At 41.6% G+C, this 18141-nt stretch overlaps 1 protein-coding gene across 1 annotated transcript; it reads left to right on the forward strand.

The window, feature by feature from the left end:
• Epgn (epithelial mitogen) lies at window positions 1-7876 on the forward strand. Its single transcript, XM_050150157.1, has 5 exons — window positions 1-121; window positions 605-700; window positions 3368-3488; window positions 4466-4618; window positions 6173-7876. The coding sequence occupies exons 1-5, from the start codon at window positions 7-9 to the stop codon at window positions 6225-6227; spliced, it is 540 nt and encodes a 179-aa protein (XP_050006114.1). The 5' UTR covers window positions 1-6; the 3' UTR covers window positions 6228-7876.
• Window positions 7877-18141: the final 10265 nt, after the last annotated feature.

Consider the following 18141-nt stretch of genomic DNA (forward strand, 5'->3'; position numbering starts at 1 on the left):
AGACTCATGGAGCGCAATAAAAACCCTCCGCCCTTCAGTCTAGAAGGACCAGGGAGAGAAGTTCAGCAGCTACAGAATATGGCTCTGGGGGTTGCAATGGTAGTCTGCCTCCTGTTCAAAGGTAAGTCATTTCCTTTTTTTTTTTCCTTACTGTAACACTGAAAAATGTAAAGATTTAGTCCCTTGAAGTCAAGGTTGCCCCTGGCAAGGATCAGAGCAAGGGATGTGTGGATTAATCTGGTCTTTATGGAATATATGCTCTTTTTCTCTCTTGGTTTATTTTAAGAAGGCTGAAATGATTGCTTTAAGCAATTTGGACAGCTACTGCCCTGCAGTAAGCCGTGTGCGGTGATTGACTCAGCATGTAAACACACGAACTTTCTCCTAAGAATGAATGCATTTCAGTGTTCCGTGATTATAACATTGCCAATGAGACGGCTAAAGAGTAGTCTGGAACTGCGCTTGTCAGGTTCTGGATCCCTTCAACTATAGCGAGTTAAAACCAGAACAGAAAATGGGAATCCCTAGACAGACCCGCTTTGGATCTGTTGTTTGAGCACCACAGCGGAGACTCACCTGTCAGAGATGCTTTTCCCTACCACAGCCATGGCGGCCGCACTGACGGAAGAAGAAGCTGAGGTGCGCATGGCACCTCCTACCCCAGCACCGCAGAGCAACCGGACAGTTAACGACACAGAAGGTATGGCTTTGCCACTCTGTTCCAAGCGTCTTCTTTGAAACCTTTAACAGAAAGCTGAATTGTAATAGAGACAACACTGGAAACATTTCGACCAACATTTTATGAGATAACCAGCTAGTTTGGAAAGACGATGCTAAGCTGAAGTGACAGGTAGCTGTGCCAGTCAAGGATTACTTTTTTTTTTTTTTTTTAAAGGAGGAAGTGAAATGAGGGTGAGAAAAGCTGCCTGTCTTCAGCTGCTTTCCTGATGTGAGGCCTGGCACAGGTTCTGCTTGGATATTGCTTGACTCCCAGTGACCCAGGGTATCCAGTGTAATTAATTGCATTTGACTTTGCCATTCTTGAGGAGAGTCACTGTGTTTTGATCTCTGACAGCAAGCCTTGCAGCCGCAGAAATTATAGATACAAGAAACAGTGTTTTTCTTCATTTTAGAAAAGGTCTTTTTTGTTGTTGCCCGTTGTCATTTTAGCCTAGGCAGCGTTTCCTAACCTCTTCTACCCAGTTTTTGTTACTGATGGTGGTCACATCTTTTCTTTCCACCTGACCGAGCATGTCATAGAGGCTTCTGGCTACTGTGGAGCATGGCGCTGTGGCAGGGCTTGCAAACCCATTTGAACCACAGATGAACTTGGAAAGCTTTTGCCTGTCAAGACCTGTGTCTGAATGGCTTTGCCTCCCTCACAGATCTCATAACGTCCCCTGACGTAAAGACGATGGGCTGTGATCAGGGCACAGGCAGCTCCTTATCTTGATTTCAGGGTCTAGCCAATAAAAGAAGATGATTCCAAATAGTTCATTCCTAAATATTAAAGATAGTAATATCAAGCGGTTCCTCATTTTTCCCATGATTTTTAAACCCCCAAGCTGTCCATTTGATTTTTGAGCATTAAAAACTGAACATGTAGAAAATATAAAGACATGGTTTTATCTTAGTGGCAGAAGGCAGAGCCGTGTTTCCAGCGCCCACCCTCCCCTTTTCTCTCTCATATGCAGAATGAAATGCGTCTTCAATGTAGATAACAGAAATGAGGAAAGAAGGGAGCAGTTATGCTATATTTTTCCTCTGCATTGTTTTATTCATGAAAAAATCTTGTATTTTCCCTTGGTTTTGTTGCAGTGCTGGCGTAGACTCCAAGGCCATGTGTGTGCTTAGCAGACATCCTGTAACTGAGATATAGTCCTTCTTTTTACTTAAAAACATGAATCATATCTTATAAATGTTTTAAAGAAGTTATAACTAATATTCTTCTCTGCAAGGGAAAAATGAGTCTCTCTGAAGTGCCCTTTCTTTGGAAATGGTATTTTTCAAATTTTCATATTTTCCAGAAAATTCTTCTTTAGATTTGGTTAAGTGAACTTGGTTAGTTTTCAATTAAAAGGAACATAGCATAGCATAAATGAGAAATTCTCAGTGTCTGCAAATCAATTCCTAAGGCGATAAATTGTGCTTAAGATACGATAGTCAGGAAATTGAGTTTCAATTTTAAGTTCTGGTATGTGTTTCCAAAGCAAAGTGATATGGTGTCCTGTTGATATTCTAAGATATAGACACTTTGTATTTTTCACATGAAAAGGAATGATTTTATGTATTTTTTTTTTTTTGCCTCAAGACACCTGGGTAGTGTCCTCTTGGTCTCTGTAGGAATGCACACACGGTGTAGCATGACTGATGATTAAGAGTGAGGAGATGGTCACTCAACACAACACAACACAATATGCCGCTAATTCTGCATCAGAAAGGTTTAGAAATGGCAACGATTCAATTATGCAGGCGTCCCTATAAGTCTCTCCTACTGCAGAAGCGCCAGGACGGCCGCAGAATGTGTCACATCGGGCAGGCCAGAATCAGTGGCATCCTGAAACACAGACGATTTTCCCATGAGCACCCTTTCCTGACACGGGTGTCCCAGAAGAAGGTTTAGCATCGCTAGACTACACACCATGGTTATTTTTGCAGTGCTGGAACAAAAGAAAGGAAAATCTGCCTCAGATGCCACCTCTGTGGCTTTGCCACTGCTTCACGACAGTAGAACTGTCACTTAGTATGTGGTGGTGTTGCCATTGTCTGTGTTCGCCTGAGCCCCACATGAGGTGTGGCTTCTTTTATCAGCCATAACAGCCCCTTGCTAGACAGCCAGTGGAAATGTCCCCTGTCTAATTAGCTCCTCGTGGCAGTTGGCGGGAGAGTGAAAGGGGCTCTCATCTTTACCTCTGGAGAGGACATAAACATCTATTTTATTGTAGAGTGAAGCCACATCCAGGCCTCCCTGGGTGCCGCCCTCCCCACGCAGGGGAAATGCAAAGTGAAATGAGGCCTCCTTTTCTAATTAGCATCAGGTACCAGTCTGGCAAATGTTCAATATTACCGGCTAAGCTGGAACCCGATGCTGCCACCTTTCGACCAGCTCACCTCAATGCTCGGTTATGTAGCTTCTAAGGAATGGGGCGGTCGTCAGTCCACCTCCACCCTGTAATTAATTAACAATGTGTGTAGAGATATGAACCCAACCTTTTGTATAGAACACCCCCACCCAAGAAAATCAGTGTTTCAAAGGACAAAGAGCCGAAAATATTCTTGACATAAAAAGCCTCTTTACACATGCATTGAATGTGTTTTGTAAAAACAGGACACACTGAACTGTTGATAATGTCTCTCCTTTTCCTAGCTGACTACATAGAAGAACCTGTAGCTTTGAAGTTCTCCCACCCTTGTCTGGAAGACCACAACAGCTACTGCATTAACGGAATGTGCGCCTTCCACCACGAGCTGGAGAGAGCCATTTGCAGGTAACTGTGAAGAATTCAGCAAGTCTTAGAGACAGAAGAAAGTGGTAGACATAACAGTTCCACTTGTCCTGTTTGGTCCAGTAAGACTAGTGCTTGTTAGCCCATTGGTATGCTCTTCCCTGGAGAAGGCTGTTTCTCCTGCTCTCACCGTTCCCTAGTCAGCTATAGCTCTTTGTGTAGGGGAGATATCCTGAATCTTCCTCAACCTTAGTCCACATTAGTTTGTCTGTTGCCCTTGTCATTGTTCTGGTCATACTTAAGCAGTCACATTGATGAGACTTCATGGGTGTCGCTTCTGCCATTTCTAGGAGACATAGTATCAAAGAAAACTCCCTCTTCCTGTAGGGAGTAAGGAGGTGCTTAGAGGAAGAAGAGGGATGGGGGGATGTAATTCTATTATAATCTCAAGAAAATAATTAGGAATAAGATGATGAAATGTCAAAAGAATGAGGAAAATGTTGCTTGATCTGAACGTGACTGGGCAGTCTTCTTCATATTTGAATATGAAGAAGTCTTTTTCTCTAATCTACTTATCCATGTTACTCAAAACTATAGTTCCCAGACTAGAGTATGCATCGAACCTGGAGCTTCCTAGAAATGCTGTCTTTAATGGTCTATAACTATCAAACCAGTATCTTCATTTCTAACAACATGCAAAGATGACTCTGAACTTCCATAGGTTGGCAGGATGAGACAGACTCCCACAGAAAGAAAATCTCTTCAGGAAGATGAAGCCCTGGAGCTGCCATGAACTTTTTTTTGGCCAAAGGCTTGCTCAGTTTCTTGACAGTCTGCCTCTCACTCCCAGCAGTGAGGGAGATACTGACAAGACCCTGGTAAAGCTCAGACTGCTTCATTAGTGGACTGGCTCCCATGTGCCTCAGCAAAGTTGTCTCTTTTCTCATTTGTGGAAGCGGTCACCTGGTTGTTCTTCTGCCATTGTAGGCTTTTCTCTTTATTCTTTTCTCTCTTTAAAGGTGCTTTACCGGTTATACGGGAGAAAGATGTGAGCATTTGACCTTAACTTCGTATGCTGTGGATTCTTATGAGAAATACATTGCAATCGGGATTGGCGTTGGATTACTAATTAGTGCTCTCCTTGCTGTCTTATATTGCTATGTAAGAAAAAGGTATGGAAAAGACAAGGCATTAAAAGGGCTGTGTGCTCACTTGACAAGTGTTCACTGAGTCCCTACTGTTGACATGTGTGTCTGAGAAGACCCTCTGTAACATTTTTGGTCCCTTTTCATTAACCTAGACAAGTGATAAAAATTGCCTTCAGATGCAATAGAACAGTGCAAATTTAGAGTTTCCTTTCTTCTTACCTATGTTTACCTCAGTCAAAGTTCTGAATGGGAAGGACAACAGGCTTCTGGAAAGGCAGAAATTAGGTACATCTTACTGATGATTATGTATTTAGTGTCTAAAAATGCATACATATTGTTGAGTAAAAAAGAAGTTAAAAGCTAGGCATTGGTGGCACACACCTTTAATCCCAGTGCTCGGAAGGCAGAGGCAAGTGGATCTCTGTGAGTTTGATGCCAGCCTAGTTTACAGAGAGAGTTCCAGGACAACAAATACTGCCTACACAAAGAAATATTGTCTCCAAAATCCAAAACAAAATTTAAGAAATACTTATTAAATAAATGAAAATGTGTGACAGATATGGGCCACTTTCTCCATAGCCATCAAGAGTATGTTTCTTTAGCAACACTGTCTGCTGCTAAAGTCCCAATATCAAGAACTTAATCTGCAAACAAGTTCAAATTAGTTATGTGTGTACCATAGTATTTCAAGTTTCCACACACAAGTTATTGGTCATCAAATCCACACAACTAAGAAAAACTCAAAAGTTAATGAGAGGCACATTAAGAACAAATATATTTCCCTTGCGGTACTTTCACTATTCTCTTTTTTTAAAAATCAACTAAACTTCCATGACCAAAGTTAGAAGTGCCTTTCGCTTAATAAATGCCTATCAGAAAGAATTGAATATGTGTTATATTAGCTTTATTCTTGTCAAAGAGATGAAGAATAATAATGAGAAAGAGGAGGAAGAAAGCAAAGAGGAAAAAGAAAGGGAAGAGGAGGAGGAAGAGGAGGAAAAGGAGGAGAAAGGGGGAGAGGAAAAGGAAGAGATGAGGAGAAAAAGGAGTGGAGATTTGTTGACATCCAAGAGCTGGGCTGGAAAGTCAGGTTCTCTGGGAAAATGGAGATGGTTATGCTTGTGTGGTCGTGGGTGGTATCTAAGACAAAACCTGTAGTGAGGTAAGGAAAGCAGACAACACAGCCCAAAGTTGCCATGCAAAGATGTGGCTTCATCTCCAGTGCAGTCTGGGCCTGATTCTCTAGCGACAGAGAGAATGCAAATGACATCATCGGCCCATCCCAGAGAGGAGCTGCTCTTGGCTTTAATACTCCACCTCAGTTAATCATGGGTCACGATGCTCACAGTGGAGTAGTGATCGGGGTCTTAAGAAACTTGTTGGCAAAGACTCTGTTGAGCAGGGTGCTACTGTGCATGGGGTGCTTCCTGCGACTGAGTGATGCATCCACCAGAAGACAAATGGCATCTAGGAAGAGTACTGAGAGCAACTGCAACGGCAGCATGCATGTGTGTGTGTAGTCCATAGTGATCAACACAGACAGCACTCTCATGGAAACCAATGTTCTCTCTGTTGCAGATGCTTAAATCTGAAATCACCGTACATCATTTGCTCTGGAGGGAGACCACTGTGAGACCTTGCAAGGCATATTCTTCAAGTCATTTGTCAAAAGCAATGGGGACTCGGATGGAGATCTTCAGATGATACAGAACGTGACAAACTAGCTTGAAGATAATGGAAGTTTGGGTCACAACGCAATACGAGGATAACATTGAGCATTGATTGGTTCTCAGGTTTGCTGTCTTCGGGTGCCACAGGAGCTGTGTGAACAAGCTACGCAGACGCCAAGTTTACAATGCTACTTTGGGCTTGTTATTGTGTGGTCATTGCCACTGTAGGAGGACTTGTTCCATGCTTCTGATCATCTCAAATGTGAATTTTCATTTTCATCATTTAGTCCACATCAAGTCAAAGTAATGTCATGCCTGTGTTCTTCACGTACGCAACATTTTGACCACCTGTCTCAACGGACCTGATCTCAAACCTTCTGTCCTCGTGCAATTTCAGGGAATTTGGTATCATCTTCTAAATGAAACCAATGAATGGCTCTTTGAGTGAACTAAAAATGCATTCAACCCAAACCACTGAAAGAAAACGGAGTACCCAAGGCAAGCATAAATTATACCCAGCTTGGGACAACAGTGTGCAAACTTTATTTGCGGAGTTTGGAATAGCAAAGGAATTCTCAAGGATGGAAAGTCACCTGGACAGCAAATCCTGAGTAGGCAAAACTGCTCCTTCTCTATGGATTAGACAGCCTTGGGTTGGGATAATCGGTCCCCTGGTCCTCTTACTCATCATCCCATCCTTCCATAAGGCTCACTGGCGTCCATCACCTGAACTGAAGTCCTAGAATTCAACAAGAAACTATAAGCCTCCAACTGATCCCAGAATGGAAACTGAGAACTAGATATAGGAACAACAGCTTGTAGGATGTTACCATTCTTGATCGATAACATATTTGTGCTTAGGTAAAAATGGAACAATGGTAGAAATACTTATTTGGAAATCAGGATCCTTCGTTTGAATTGTGTTTCTGCCACATGATCCAGTCTTGGACATGTCTTTTACTCTCTTTGGGCTTTGGTTACCTTTTCTTCAATACCCATGTAGCTCTAAAATTGAACTATAGAAGAAGAGAAAAGAGGCCCAACTCCTATATCTGTACTGTAAATGAGATTATCTTCAACTCTTCCATTATCAACCCATGCCTAATACCAAAATACCCATGGGTGCCATCCTTAGTATATATCTTAATGTTCAGTTTTTAAGACAATAATTTATTTTAAGAGTAAATACAAATGAGATTACAGAGTATTAACAGCTATTGTTTTTCTTTCTGCATTTAATCTAGAACTAAGGACTTACTTCTTTTTCTCAGAAACAGAACAATTTGACCGTGAGATTAATTAAAAGAAAGTGATGCTTGGCTATTCTTACAATAGCAGCTAGTCCTAAACCCGATGCCTGTACTGGCCTAGCGTTCCATCCACACTTTAGGTAGGTACACTACGCCCTGCTTTCCTCTGAGAGGTGTTTCCTCCAGAAGGAATGCCTTGCCGCTGTGTGTGTGTGTGTCAGCACTCTCTGCACATGAAGTTACATCACGCCGAAGGGTGGGGAGTGACGGCCCCACCCAGTGACTCCTACAGCCCCACCCAGAAAGCAACCTCTTCCCGAGCATTTCAAAAAGATGGAGATTTTTTGCCTAGGAGATGTTGGGAGCAGTGAGACCCCAGATCCTGAATTTCTTGTAATCCCCTGATCTGAGTGCCTACAGCTGCTCTGAGCAGGAGACCTTCAGGAGTTCCTGATGGCAGGAGAGTGGTTTCTGGTGGGTTTGGCTGGGGCGTGGCTATCTCTATATAATCTGCCCCTGAACACAATAAAGGGGCATTCTTGGGGAATTCAAGGATGACCCGTGTCGCTGTCTCTCTGTCTGTGTGCGTCTGTGCATTTTAACCTCCAGCCCCCTTGCCTGAAGTTCGCGAAGTGGGTGCCAGCACAGAGAGCGTAGACACGGGGGCGTGGTGCGTGGCGAGGAGAGTCCAGGAAGATATACTGGAGGCCTACCCTTTTTTTTTTTTTTTTGAAGATGCAGAATGTAATTTGTTTAATTGGCTCTTTCACTCAGGGACTAGAAACCTTAATGATAACATTAGGGAAGAGTGCAGGGCAGATAACAGAGTAACCAAAAGCTGAGACTTTTCCAAAGAATGAAATAGGAAGTACTACTTCATCATTTACATGTCCTTTTTAACATGGAAGCTGCCACTGGGCCACAAGAATGGAGACCAAGAGGGTCTGGGACATTTAAGAGGATGTGGGATGGTAGGATATGGAGATTCAAGGGTCTTCCTTCCTGGGATCACTAGCCCAGAAGGCTTAAAGTTTCATCGAAATCTGCATTTGTTGTTGTTGCTGTTTTTCTTGCTGTTGTTTTATTACAGTCCTGGAGATTGAACATTGGGCTCCATGGATACTAAACTAGAGTTTTAACACAGAGCTACTCCCCAGGATCTAGATTTAGCCTCCCATCTCTAATGGTGATATCTGGATGACTTAAGAGAGAAGCCAACCTCCAGTTTGCAGATGCTTCCAGAAATAACTAAACAAAAGCTTCCTATTCCTCTTGAGAAAAGAGGAATTCCTGCTACCTGTGGAGAGGTGACATCACACATGCTTACAGTCTGTAAGTGCCTGCCAATTTCAAACACACTAGCCTGACATTAGAATATCAGTTATGACTTTCATATAGCAAATCAAAATGTTAATTGGAACAGTAATACATATCCAATATTCTTCACTCACCGCAGACTATTTTTTTAAAAATATAAAACACACCCAGCTTAACAACACAGCAACTTAGAGCACAGTTTATGAAAGCTGCTTGATCATGGGCGAGTGTATACCATGACCTTGTGATCCTGTATCTACTGGGGCTCCTTTTGCAGAAAAGAATCTCTGGCATGCCTGTGGCAGTGGAGGAACATCTCTCAGATCTGTGTGCACACAAGAAAAGATGATACACATGCCATAAGATTCTGAGCAGAACAAATCAATAAAGTTTTTGCCTCAGAACTGCATTTTCAGTTACCTAGGTGGATTGTTTGATGGCGTGTTTCTGGTGTCCTTGACAAAACCAAACAGTCCAAAAACTTCAACTTCATTCATTCCCTTGTTTCGCCTTCCTGTTTCCGCCTTTCATTTCTTGGAGATGACATTCTTAGGTCATCTGCATTTATGAGTCCATCATTATGTAGTAGTTTAGACTATGGTAGGGGCGGAGCAAACCTCATAATATCAGCCAGACCAAGCTAATAACTTTACAAAAAAGGATTCATAACAGTTTGTCACTATAACCCAAGTTAGCTTTTTAATGTAATCATAGGATGATATTATAAATTAATCCATCTTTTAGAATTTCCTGCAACCGTGCATATCTAGTCCTTTAATTTTGACATGTCCGTTTTGGTGATGTCAATAAGATTTCCCTTCATTATATTTAATTGAAAAAAATGTCTTAAGAAAATAAAAGAAAAACACCAGCAATTTAAGCTGTTAATGCCGAGCGCAAAGACAATTCATGTATGCAGAAGACTCCGTGTAACTTTTCTTTGTTACAAAATGTTAGATGCTCTCTACATGTGACATAAATATTGATAGCAAGCAACCCACACTCATGGGAAGGGTTACCAGAATCTCTCTTGCAAAATACCACTCTTTCTGGCTTACATCACTGGCTGATGACATCAGGCATGAGCACCTGCCAAGAAGCAGTGGAAGTGTTGAAATTGAGTTTGTCAGCGTCTGGCACCATGAATGTGGGTGAGTCCACATTTCCGTCCAAACCTTTGGCCCATATCTATCCAGTACCGCATCTAAGAGCACACCTTTCAAGTCCTGGATGATACGTCTGTTAATTATTCAAATCAATCCAAGGGCGTGGGAGTCTCTGAGCATCTAGGGACCTAAGAATCCTAACCTTGAGAAGACCCCTGTTTTAAAAATTGTGCGCTGCCATTTGATTCCAGGTCTCTACATACCCTAAATGTGAAAGATTGCGGGCAACACCTGCCACTTCCAGAGAAATGCCTTATCGGGGATAGGAATGTGATTACGTGATAACGAGGGTAGCCTCAATTACCTCGTGGTCTTTGTCATTTTTATGCCTCAGATGCAGCCATAAAATACATACAGCACAGGTGTCTAGATTGAAATCCAGTTAAGACCAAAGGCGTGCAGTTATAGCCAACAGTGTTTCTGATTCTCAGGGAGATACTAATGAGAATTCAGGCTTAGTGGTGTATGGCTGTAATCCTAAACGTTTAGGAGGCGAGGGGGGCGCTCAGAATTTCAAGACTAGCTTGGGCTACTTATCTAGACTGTCTCAAAAGACAAGAAATAAACAAAACAAAGAAAGACTAATTAAGCCATAGATGTTTCTGGAAAGAATGACATTCTTCAGACCTTTTAAGTTGTACAAATTGCATATGAAGTTCTTGTGCTGCCATTCGTGAGGTCTTACAAGGTTTGGGAAGCACTGCTTTAATTTATCTGATGGACACGCCCTGCAAACGTGGTCAAGGACACAGACTTTCAGCTCTTCTGTCTACGCCGTACTCTTCTTGATGTTTCCCAACAGCATATGGAAAATTCACATTATAGGTTAACATCTGGGTGAACCTGGAAAGACAGCCAAGTGAACATCCAAGGAAAAACTTTCTTCCCTTGATAATATATATTATATTATATTATATATATTATATATTACATATTATACATATTATATATATATATGTATATGATAGCTTTTGTCACAGATCAACCACAGAAATTCCCTACTGACATCTTCAGATTAAGATATGCATGCCATCCTCAGGGTGGGGCCAGAAAAGAAGCAAAGAGCCTGCTGACAGGTGGGTCCTCAGACTCTGAAGACAGGATACCTACCCTAAATACTGCCTGGTGTATCCTCAGGACTCAAGGCCACTTGAGAATATTCTACATTGTCTGTGGACAAGAATTGTCCGGCACTGTTAACTTCACTGGGCAGGCCTGACTGGGGTTGAGGACAGACAACAAACAAAGCACCCAAGTTGTCAGTAGAATTTAGGAGAAACCCTCTTCCTCTCCACTACCTTCAGCCCTAACCCTACCCCAAATTGTCTCTTAAAGGAAAATAGTAAATTTTGATGGATCAGGTTAAGACAAAAATTAGACCTGTCAGAATGACCGAGATCAAAAACACTGATGATAGCTTATGCCGGAGAGGATGTGGAGAAAGGGGAACATTCCTGCATTGCTGGTGGAGTGCAAACTTGTACAGTTGCTTTGGAAATCAGTATGGCAATTTCTCAGAAAACTAGGAAACTATCTACCTCAAGACCCATCAATACTACATTTGGGTATATACCTGAAGGAAGCTCAATCATACCACAAGGACATGTGCTCAACTATGTTCATAGCAGCATTATTTGTAATATCCAGAACCTGGAAATAACCTAGATGCCCCTCAATCGAAGAATGGGTAAAAAAGTGGTACAGTTACACAGTGGAGTACTACTCAGCAGGAAAAAATAATTACTCTTGAAATTTGCAGACAAATAGATGGATCTAGAAAAAAACATATTGAGTGAGGTAACCCACACCCAGAAAGACAAATATAATATTTACTCTCTCATAAGTGACTTTTAGACATAAAGCAAAGAAAAATCAGCCTACAATCCACAACCCCAGAAAATCTAAACAATAAAGAGGACCCTAAAAGAGACATACATGGATCTAAATAGGAAGGAGAAAAAGACAAGATCTCCTGGGTAAATTAGGAGGGTGGAGGTCATGGGAGAGGGTAGAAGGAGAAAGTAAAGGAAGGGAGGGTTGCTAGGAAACATGCACAGCACAATAAAAATAATAAAAACATTATTTAACAAAAGCAAAAATCCAAAAAAACAAACAAAAAAGACAAATATTGGAAATATAATAAATATCTGTTGTAACAACGGCTGCCACTTTTGTTACATGAGTCCTAATGCATACTGAGTTCTGGGTCTGTGTAACTTCATGGGGCCCTTTGGATATGATGCTCAGTTAGAGTAATTAGACTATAAAGATCACTTCCCTGTTCCCCCCCTGGCAATAAGAAACATGAAGAAAAGGGGAAGGTGTCAGGAAGATCCCACCCACAGACATCAGACATTATTTCCCTTGGCTTCCGGGTGTTTGTTTTAAAACAAGACCACATTTAGAAGCCAAGGTAGTTTCATGTAAAGAGAATGCACCAAAGACCACTTGTGTCGTCTGGCACAGCTGTGGGTAGGAGTGTGTCCTCAGCATCTATAGGCTTCTGGTGCCCAGGCTGCCAATTCGAGGTTCCCAGGAGCCTTTGAAGCCTCCCAGCTTGGTTGAATGACTGCGGAGTTTAATTACCGAGAGAGGCCTGTAGGGGGTGCTGTTGCCCTGAGAACCTCACAGGTCAGAACCACCCTCGGATCCAACAGTTGCAGAGGAATGCTTGTTGTGGTCGGAGAACCCACACCACCTGGGAACTGGCTGGGTGGGAGCTGATGACTCAGACACTGCCTTGCCCTTGCCCTCAGCTGCTTTCTGCGACAGTACTTGTTGGATGTGTCTTCTCAGCTCACCAGCCTGCTAAGGTTACCTCCCAATTCAAAGCCTGGCACCGGCTTCACCTTGTATTCCAATTTAGTGAGGACTCCTCACGCAACAGTGTGAACTTCTCCTCTCCCCTCATTTTAACGCATATAATGAATCCTGCTAGTGTGTTAGTGTCTTCGGTAACCCCTTCGTATGTTGCAGACAGAGATGAAGTGGGCAGCCATGCGTTATGGTTAAGTTATAATCTTGATCCCTTTCCAATGGTAACAGTAACAACAATAGCCTCATTCATTAAGACAAGGCACAGTGCTAAATAATTTACTGACAGCATCTTCCAGTCCTCAGAGACAATAAGAAGGACACTTTTATTGGGCACTAGGGCAAACTGATTAGCAGGAAAACTGTCTTCAGCGTAACAGACTGAAGCTCAGTTCAGTTCCATCCCCCACGGGTGCCTTGCCATGACCTTATTTGGGGGATGGTTTTCGTTGTGATTTTAATTGTTTGGCTTTGTTTCCCTAAACTCATGCTTTGTCACTTGTAAGAGGATGCCATCTGTTCATAGAATAAATACTCGGTGACCACTGGCTCCTTCATTATGACTGACTCTTGTCAGATTAGGAACTAAAATCTAGAAAGATTAAGCAACATGTTCAATGCCATTCTTCTACTAAGTCATGGAACTTTACAGTGATCTCACCCGTCTACTTGCAAGGCAAGTGGGTGCTGGGCTTTCAGAAGCTCCTGTGTTTAGCAAAGTATGGCCTTGGCTAATCTTGATCAAGACTGTTTGAGGCAAGATCTATAATACTAGTCCGCATTCAAAATGGTTTTTAGCCTTGTGATTGAGAAGGAGAATTTCATCCCTTTTAGTCAATACTGCTCTGTTAGAAAGTGGGGAGAACATATATGTGTGTGTATGATGAAATTAAATCATATATATCTGATGTGTGAAGAGTAACAGCAATAATGCCCATGTAATAAGGACTTAAGCTCTCACTATAGAAAGTTTATGGTGAGGTGAATTTTTTTTTTCTGAAAATAATCACACCACAAAAGTGAAGCTTCTAATTTCTAGGGGCTGGGATATGCTTAGATGATACTATAAGTCAGACACATCTTGGAATGACCGATGGTTTGCTCGGGGAAGCAGGGGTTGGCAGGGTTATAGATTATGAGTTATTATCAAATGATTGAGTCATGATAATTGAGTTGGATGGGATATTATAATGGCAGATAAGAATGCATATGGCTCACAACACAATATGAGCTTATGTATGCAAGCATGTGGCCATTTTGCTTATTTCCACACCAGCTTTCCACAATTCCATGTATCCACATCCGTCTCAGGGAAATCCTACATAAGCAAATACAAAGTCTAGTAATGCACGAATTGATCCCCTATGTCAGAATAAACACGTTTTGAAATAAGCATTAAAACAAAAACTGTGACTTGAAGTCATCACAGCCTTGGTCTCCCAACAGAAATGACTTAGTTGTAATTGGTAAGCATTTGAAGTGTTTTGCCTAGCATGTAAGATCTTAGGAATGTGGGGGAGATTGTCATAACTCTCTTTATCTACCCAAATTTTGGGTAAGAGTGGCAAGGACACAATTCCAAGGCCTCATACACTGTGGATTCAAATTCTTGCTGTCATATTGCTTGTTTATTCTTTATCAAGTCATAAATGAACAGAAGACCTCGCAAGCAGAACTCTCTGAAGTAAACTTCCGAACACAGCATGGTTTCCATCCTGACATTGCTGATTTCCTGAGCCAATGTGATGAGTCCCAGGCTTCCTCGCTTTCTTCATGACTCATCCACTCATTTTCTTATGTACCAAGCAAACTGTTATGCTTAATCAAGTTTCCAGCGGTGGGGAAATAAACTTTACTCCCTTCTACAAATTTAGTAAATTATCCCAAGTTGGGCTGGAGATGTGGTTTGGTAAAGTTTGTGTTTGACATACATGAGACCCTGGTTTCGATACCCAGTGCAAATGGTTGAGGAAGTTGGTTCAGCCTTCACTTGTTTTAGCGACAAGAATTTGGTGAAGAGTTCACTAAACACACAATAGAAAGAAAAAACTATCAGACAAAAAGAAGTCTTCTGAAAACAAGAGAGGAGGTGTATATCAGCTGCCCCATCTTGAGCCTAAATTCCCACCCTGTAAGGGCTACCTGCACCAGAATTAGGAATTCTTGAGGTGTGGTGGAGAGACCCTGGAAGAGTTGGGCAGAGTCCCATTTTCTTGAGGGACTAGATGGGTTCCTGTAAGCGAGCAAACACACTATCCATCAGACGATTCTTGGATGAGACCAGCACTCATCTGGCCTGCAGTACCTTGTGTTTCCACATAGAAAATCTACAGAACTTGTAAGAACAATAGTTGTTTGTTTCTGAATCCCAGTGGTGGTGTCCCTTCATAAGCTCACTTGGATTTTGACTCGGCATACTGTTTTCCTTTACCTCTGAAGTGCCTGGTTTGGGATGATTTTGCAGATCTTAATTAAGGTGGCAATCGGAACATTCCATCGCCCTCAATACAAGGTATTATTGTAAAGGAGAGGCAGACGTTTCAACTAACGCGAAAATCAGTCCTGAATTGTGTGTGTGTGTGTGTGTGTGTGTGATTATTTTTCAGAGGCAATTTTACCTCTGTCTCAGATTGCATTCCTAAATTAAGAGAATGAGATGTTAGATTTGTTAAACATATCGAAGTGACCTCAGTAACCTGCCTGAGATGAGTTAACTGCAGAGAGGACTACTCTTCTTCTTCTTCTTCTTCTTCTTCTTCTTCTTCTTCTTCTTCTTCTTCTTCTTCTTCTTCTTCTTCTTCTTCTTCTTCTTCTTCTTCTTCTTCTTCTTCTTCTTCTTTTGATTTTCGAGACAGGATTTCTCTGTAGCTTTTGGTTCCTGTCCTGGAACTAGCTCTTCTAGACCAGGCTGGTCTTGAACTCACCGAGATCTGCCTGGGATTAAAGGCGTGCCACCACCACCCGGCAGAGAGAGGACTATTCTTGACTCATGGTTCAGATGGGACAGGTCACAGCAAAGCCACTTTGATCTGTATATAGACTTGAACAGCGACTTCAAAGTTTTGGTTTCAAGGCTCAACACATCCAGTGAGTTGCTATAAATATTAAAATGCATAAAATAGCAAAAGTGATTTTGAATTCAGGTGAATTTATATCACATTAGGGCTAGGAATAATTTTGAAAGCTGTTCTACACATATGCGGGCATAGAGAAGCATGAATTCTTATCAACTCTCAAACACAAAATTGAATATCTTTCTTTATGAATAGTTCTAATAAAGTAGTAGTGTTACAATAAAAAATTTAGAAAACAAAACTAAAAATTGAATATGAACACATACATTATTTATATTTTAACAACACAAAAGATTTAAAAGTTGGTTTATTTAAACAATATATATTTTAAGATTAAATGTTCAAATCACCTTTGTGAATTATTTTATTATTAATAACTTGATTACAAACATATGAGAAAAATTTGAGCAATTTCTCTCAGATATAGTTACTTTAAAATCAAAATCCTATGTTTATTTGTGTATATTCTAGTTAACTTCATGTAAGTATTTTCCCAGGGGGGAAAAAAAAGCTATCCCTATTCCTTGGTGTTTTCCTAAGCAAAATATTTAGATCCTGTTTAAGAATTTTGCTATTTGGGATAGCATCGTTTGAATTTCACTTGCCTTGGCTATTGTAGCTTGGATGAGTTGGTCACAAGGATAGGTTGTGTTTGTGTAAGTGAGCATGAACATGAGGCAGTGCCGGCTGAGATGAATTTCCGTGCTGTGCTGGGAGCCATGCTCTGTGTAGCTGCTGTGTGGATGAATCTCAAAATCTATCAGGTACAGGAGTGCTGTGCAGGGAATTCTCCCTAAGATGCAGATTTCCAGGCTTCACTATGGACCAAGAAATTAGACCACTGGTAGGCAATTCCTAGGAACCTGAATTTTTCATCCTTTCTCCCCTCCTTCCCCCGGTTGGTCTTAGGAATGTGCTGTTGACGACCTACATGGAAGAAAGACAATGCCATTCTTTTACAAAGAGAATACTGCTCTACCCTTGTTATGTTTTTGAAGAACATCTGAAATATTCAACACTCGAGGTTTTCTAAGGAATTGCTTCTTAAACATTTTATTTGCAGTCAGTGGCCAGACCGTTTATGCAAAATCCAGCCACGTTGAAATTTTGGCTTCAGTCTTTTGCAAATACATCTATTCTAGCTTGTTGAAAAGCAGGGTGACCCAGACAGGAAGTACAAAACGTATTGCAGGTAAATTACGCATCATAGCTTTTCCTGTATATCATCCATGTGAAGTGCCTTGCGTCACTGTTTGTGACTGCAGCAACCACAAAACCGAAACAATGTGATGAGAGTCTTTCCTAGAAAAATGAGAAAAAGTGAAGTTCCTCTTTACAACAATTCAAAAAATGTTGGAAGCTCCAGCCAATGCCAAATCCTGGGGTGCGGGTAGGAGTAAAGGTTTCTAGTTTCCTTTCAACACATCAAGCAACATCTTTTCAGAAGCACAAATGGCTATTTAGATGTCTGACTAATTGAAAACTCAGAAGTTCAAAATGCAAGACCTTAAACTTGAAGAGTCCCAGCTCAGTGACACTACCCACTTGTCAGGAACACAGTTCTGTCACAGTACAACTAAGCATCATGGACACCATGTTTCCTACTTACCACAGAAGCAGGTGTTGCAAGCTTACTCAGAACACTCCCAAGGCTATGCACGAGCTACAGGTTTGACTGCTCGCCCTGCTGTGCCTGGATCTCAGTGATAAGATCATTCCTTGCTGGGTCCATGTTCCTCTCCTTTGAAATAGGAATATCTACTTCACCCACGTTCACTGGAAGTGTATAATTTTGCCTGGATTTGACAGCGGCTTGAGCTAGCAATTTGCCTTGATTCTTAGTGAAGACATTGAGCCGAGACTTTTGAACAATGTTGAAACCACTGTGGCTATGAAGACCCATAGAAAAGGGCCAAATACACTTGTATTATGACACAGGAACAGACCATTTGTGAAGCCAGGAGAGGACTTTGATGTCTGGATGTCAAGTTGATGAGGGGTAGAGTTATGATGACTATTTTGATGGTCAGCTTGATTGGATTGAGAACACTTAGCAAGATACACCTCTAAGCATGTCCATGACTTTCTAGTCATGAATTTCTAGAGAATAATAGGTCATGAGCACTCTGACCAGAGCAGTGAGTCAGTCACTTGCTGCATTAGAAAGATGATGATCTTCTGATGGGTAAGAGGAGTCCTTAGAGGCAGCAGACCATGGAAAGAACACACACACACACACACACACACACACACACA

This window comes from Alexandromys fortis, unplaced genomic scaffold, assembly GCF_014885135.2.
Source record: "Alexandromys fortis isolate MF-2015 unplaced genomic scaffold, M_Fortis_MF-2015_v1.1 scaffold_0, whole genome shotgun sequence".
Taxonomy (NCBI): domain Eukaryota; kingdom Metazoa; phylum Chordata; class Mammalia; order Rodentia; family Cricetidae; genus Alexandromys; species Alexandromys fortis.

Coding starts and splice junctions, on each gene's coding strand:
- Epgn (XM_050150157.1), top strand. CDS start 7: ATGGAGCGCAATAAAAACCCTCCGCCCTTCAGTCTAGAAGGACCAGGG. Junction 701..3,367: donor GACAGTTAACGACACAGAAG/GTATGGCTTTGC, acceptor TCCTTTTCCTAG/CTGACTACATAGAAGAACCT. Junction 4,619..6,172: donor TATTGCTATGTAAGAAAAAG/GTATGGAAAAGA, acceptor TCTCTGTTGCAG/ATGCTTAAATCTGAAATCAC.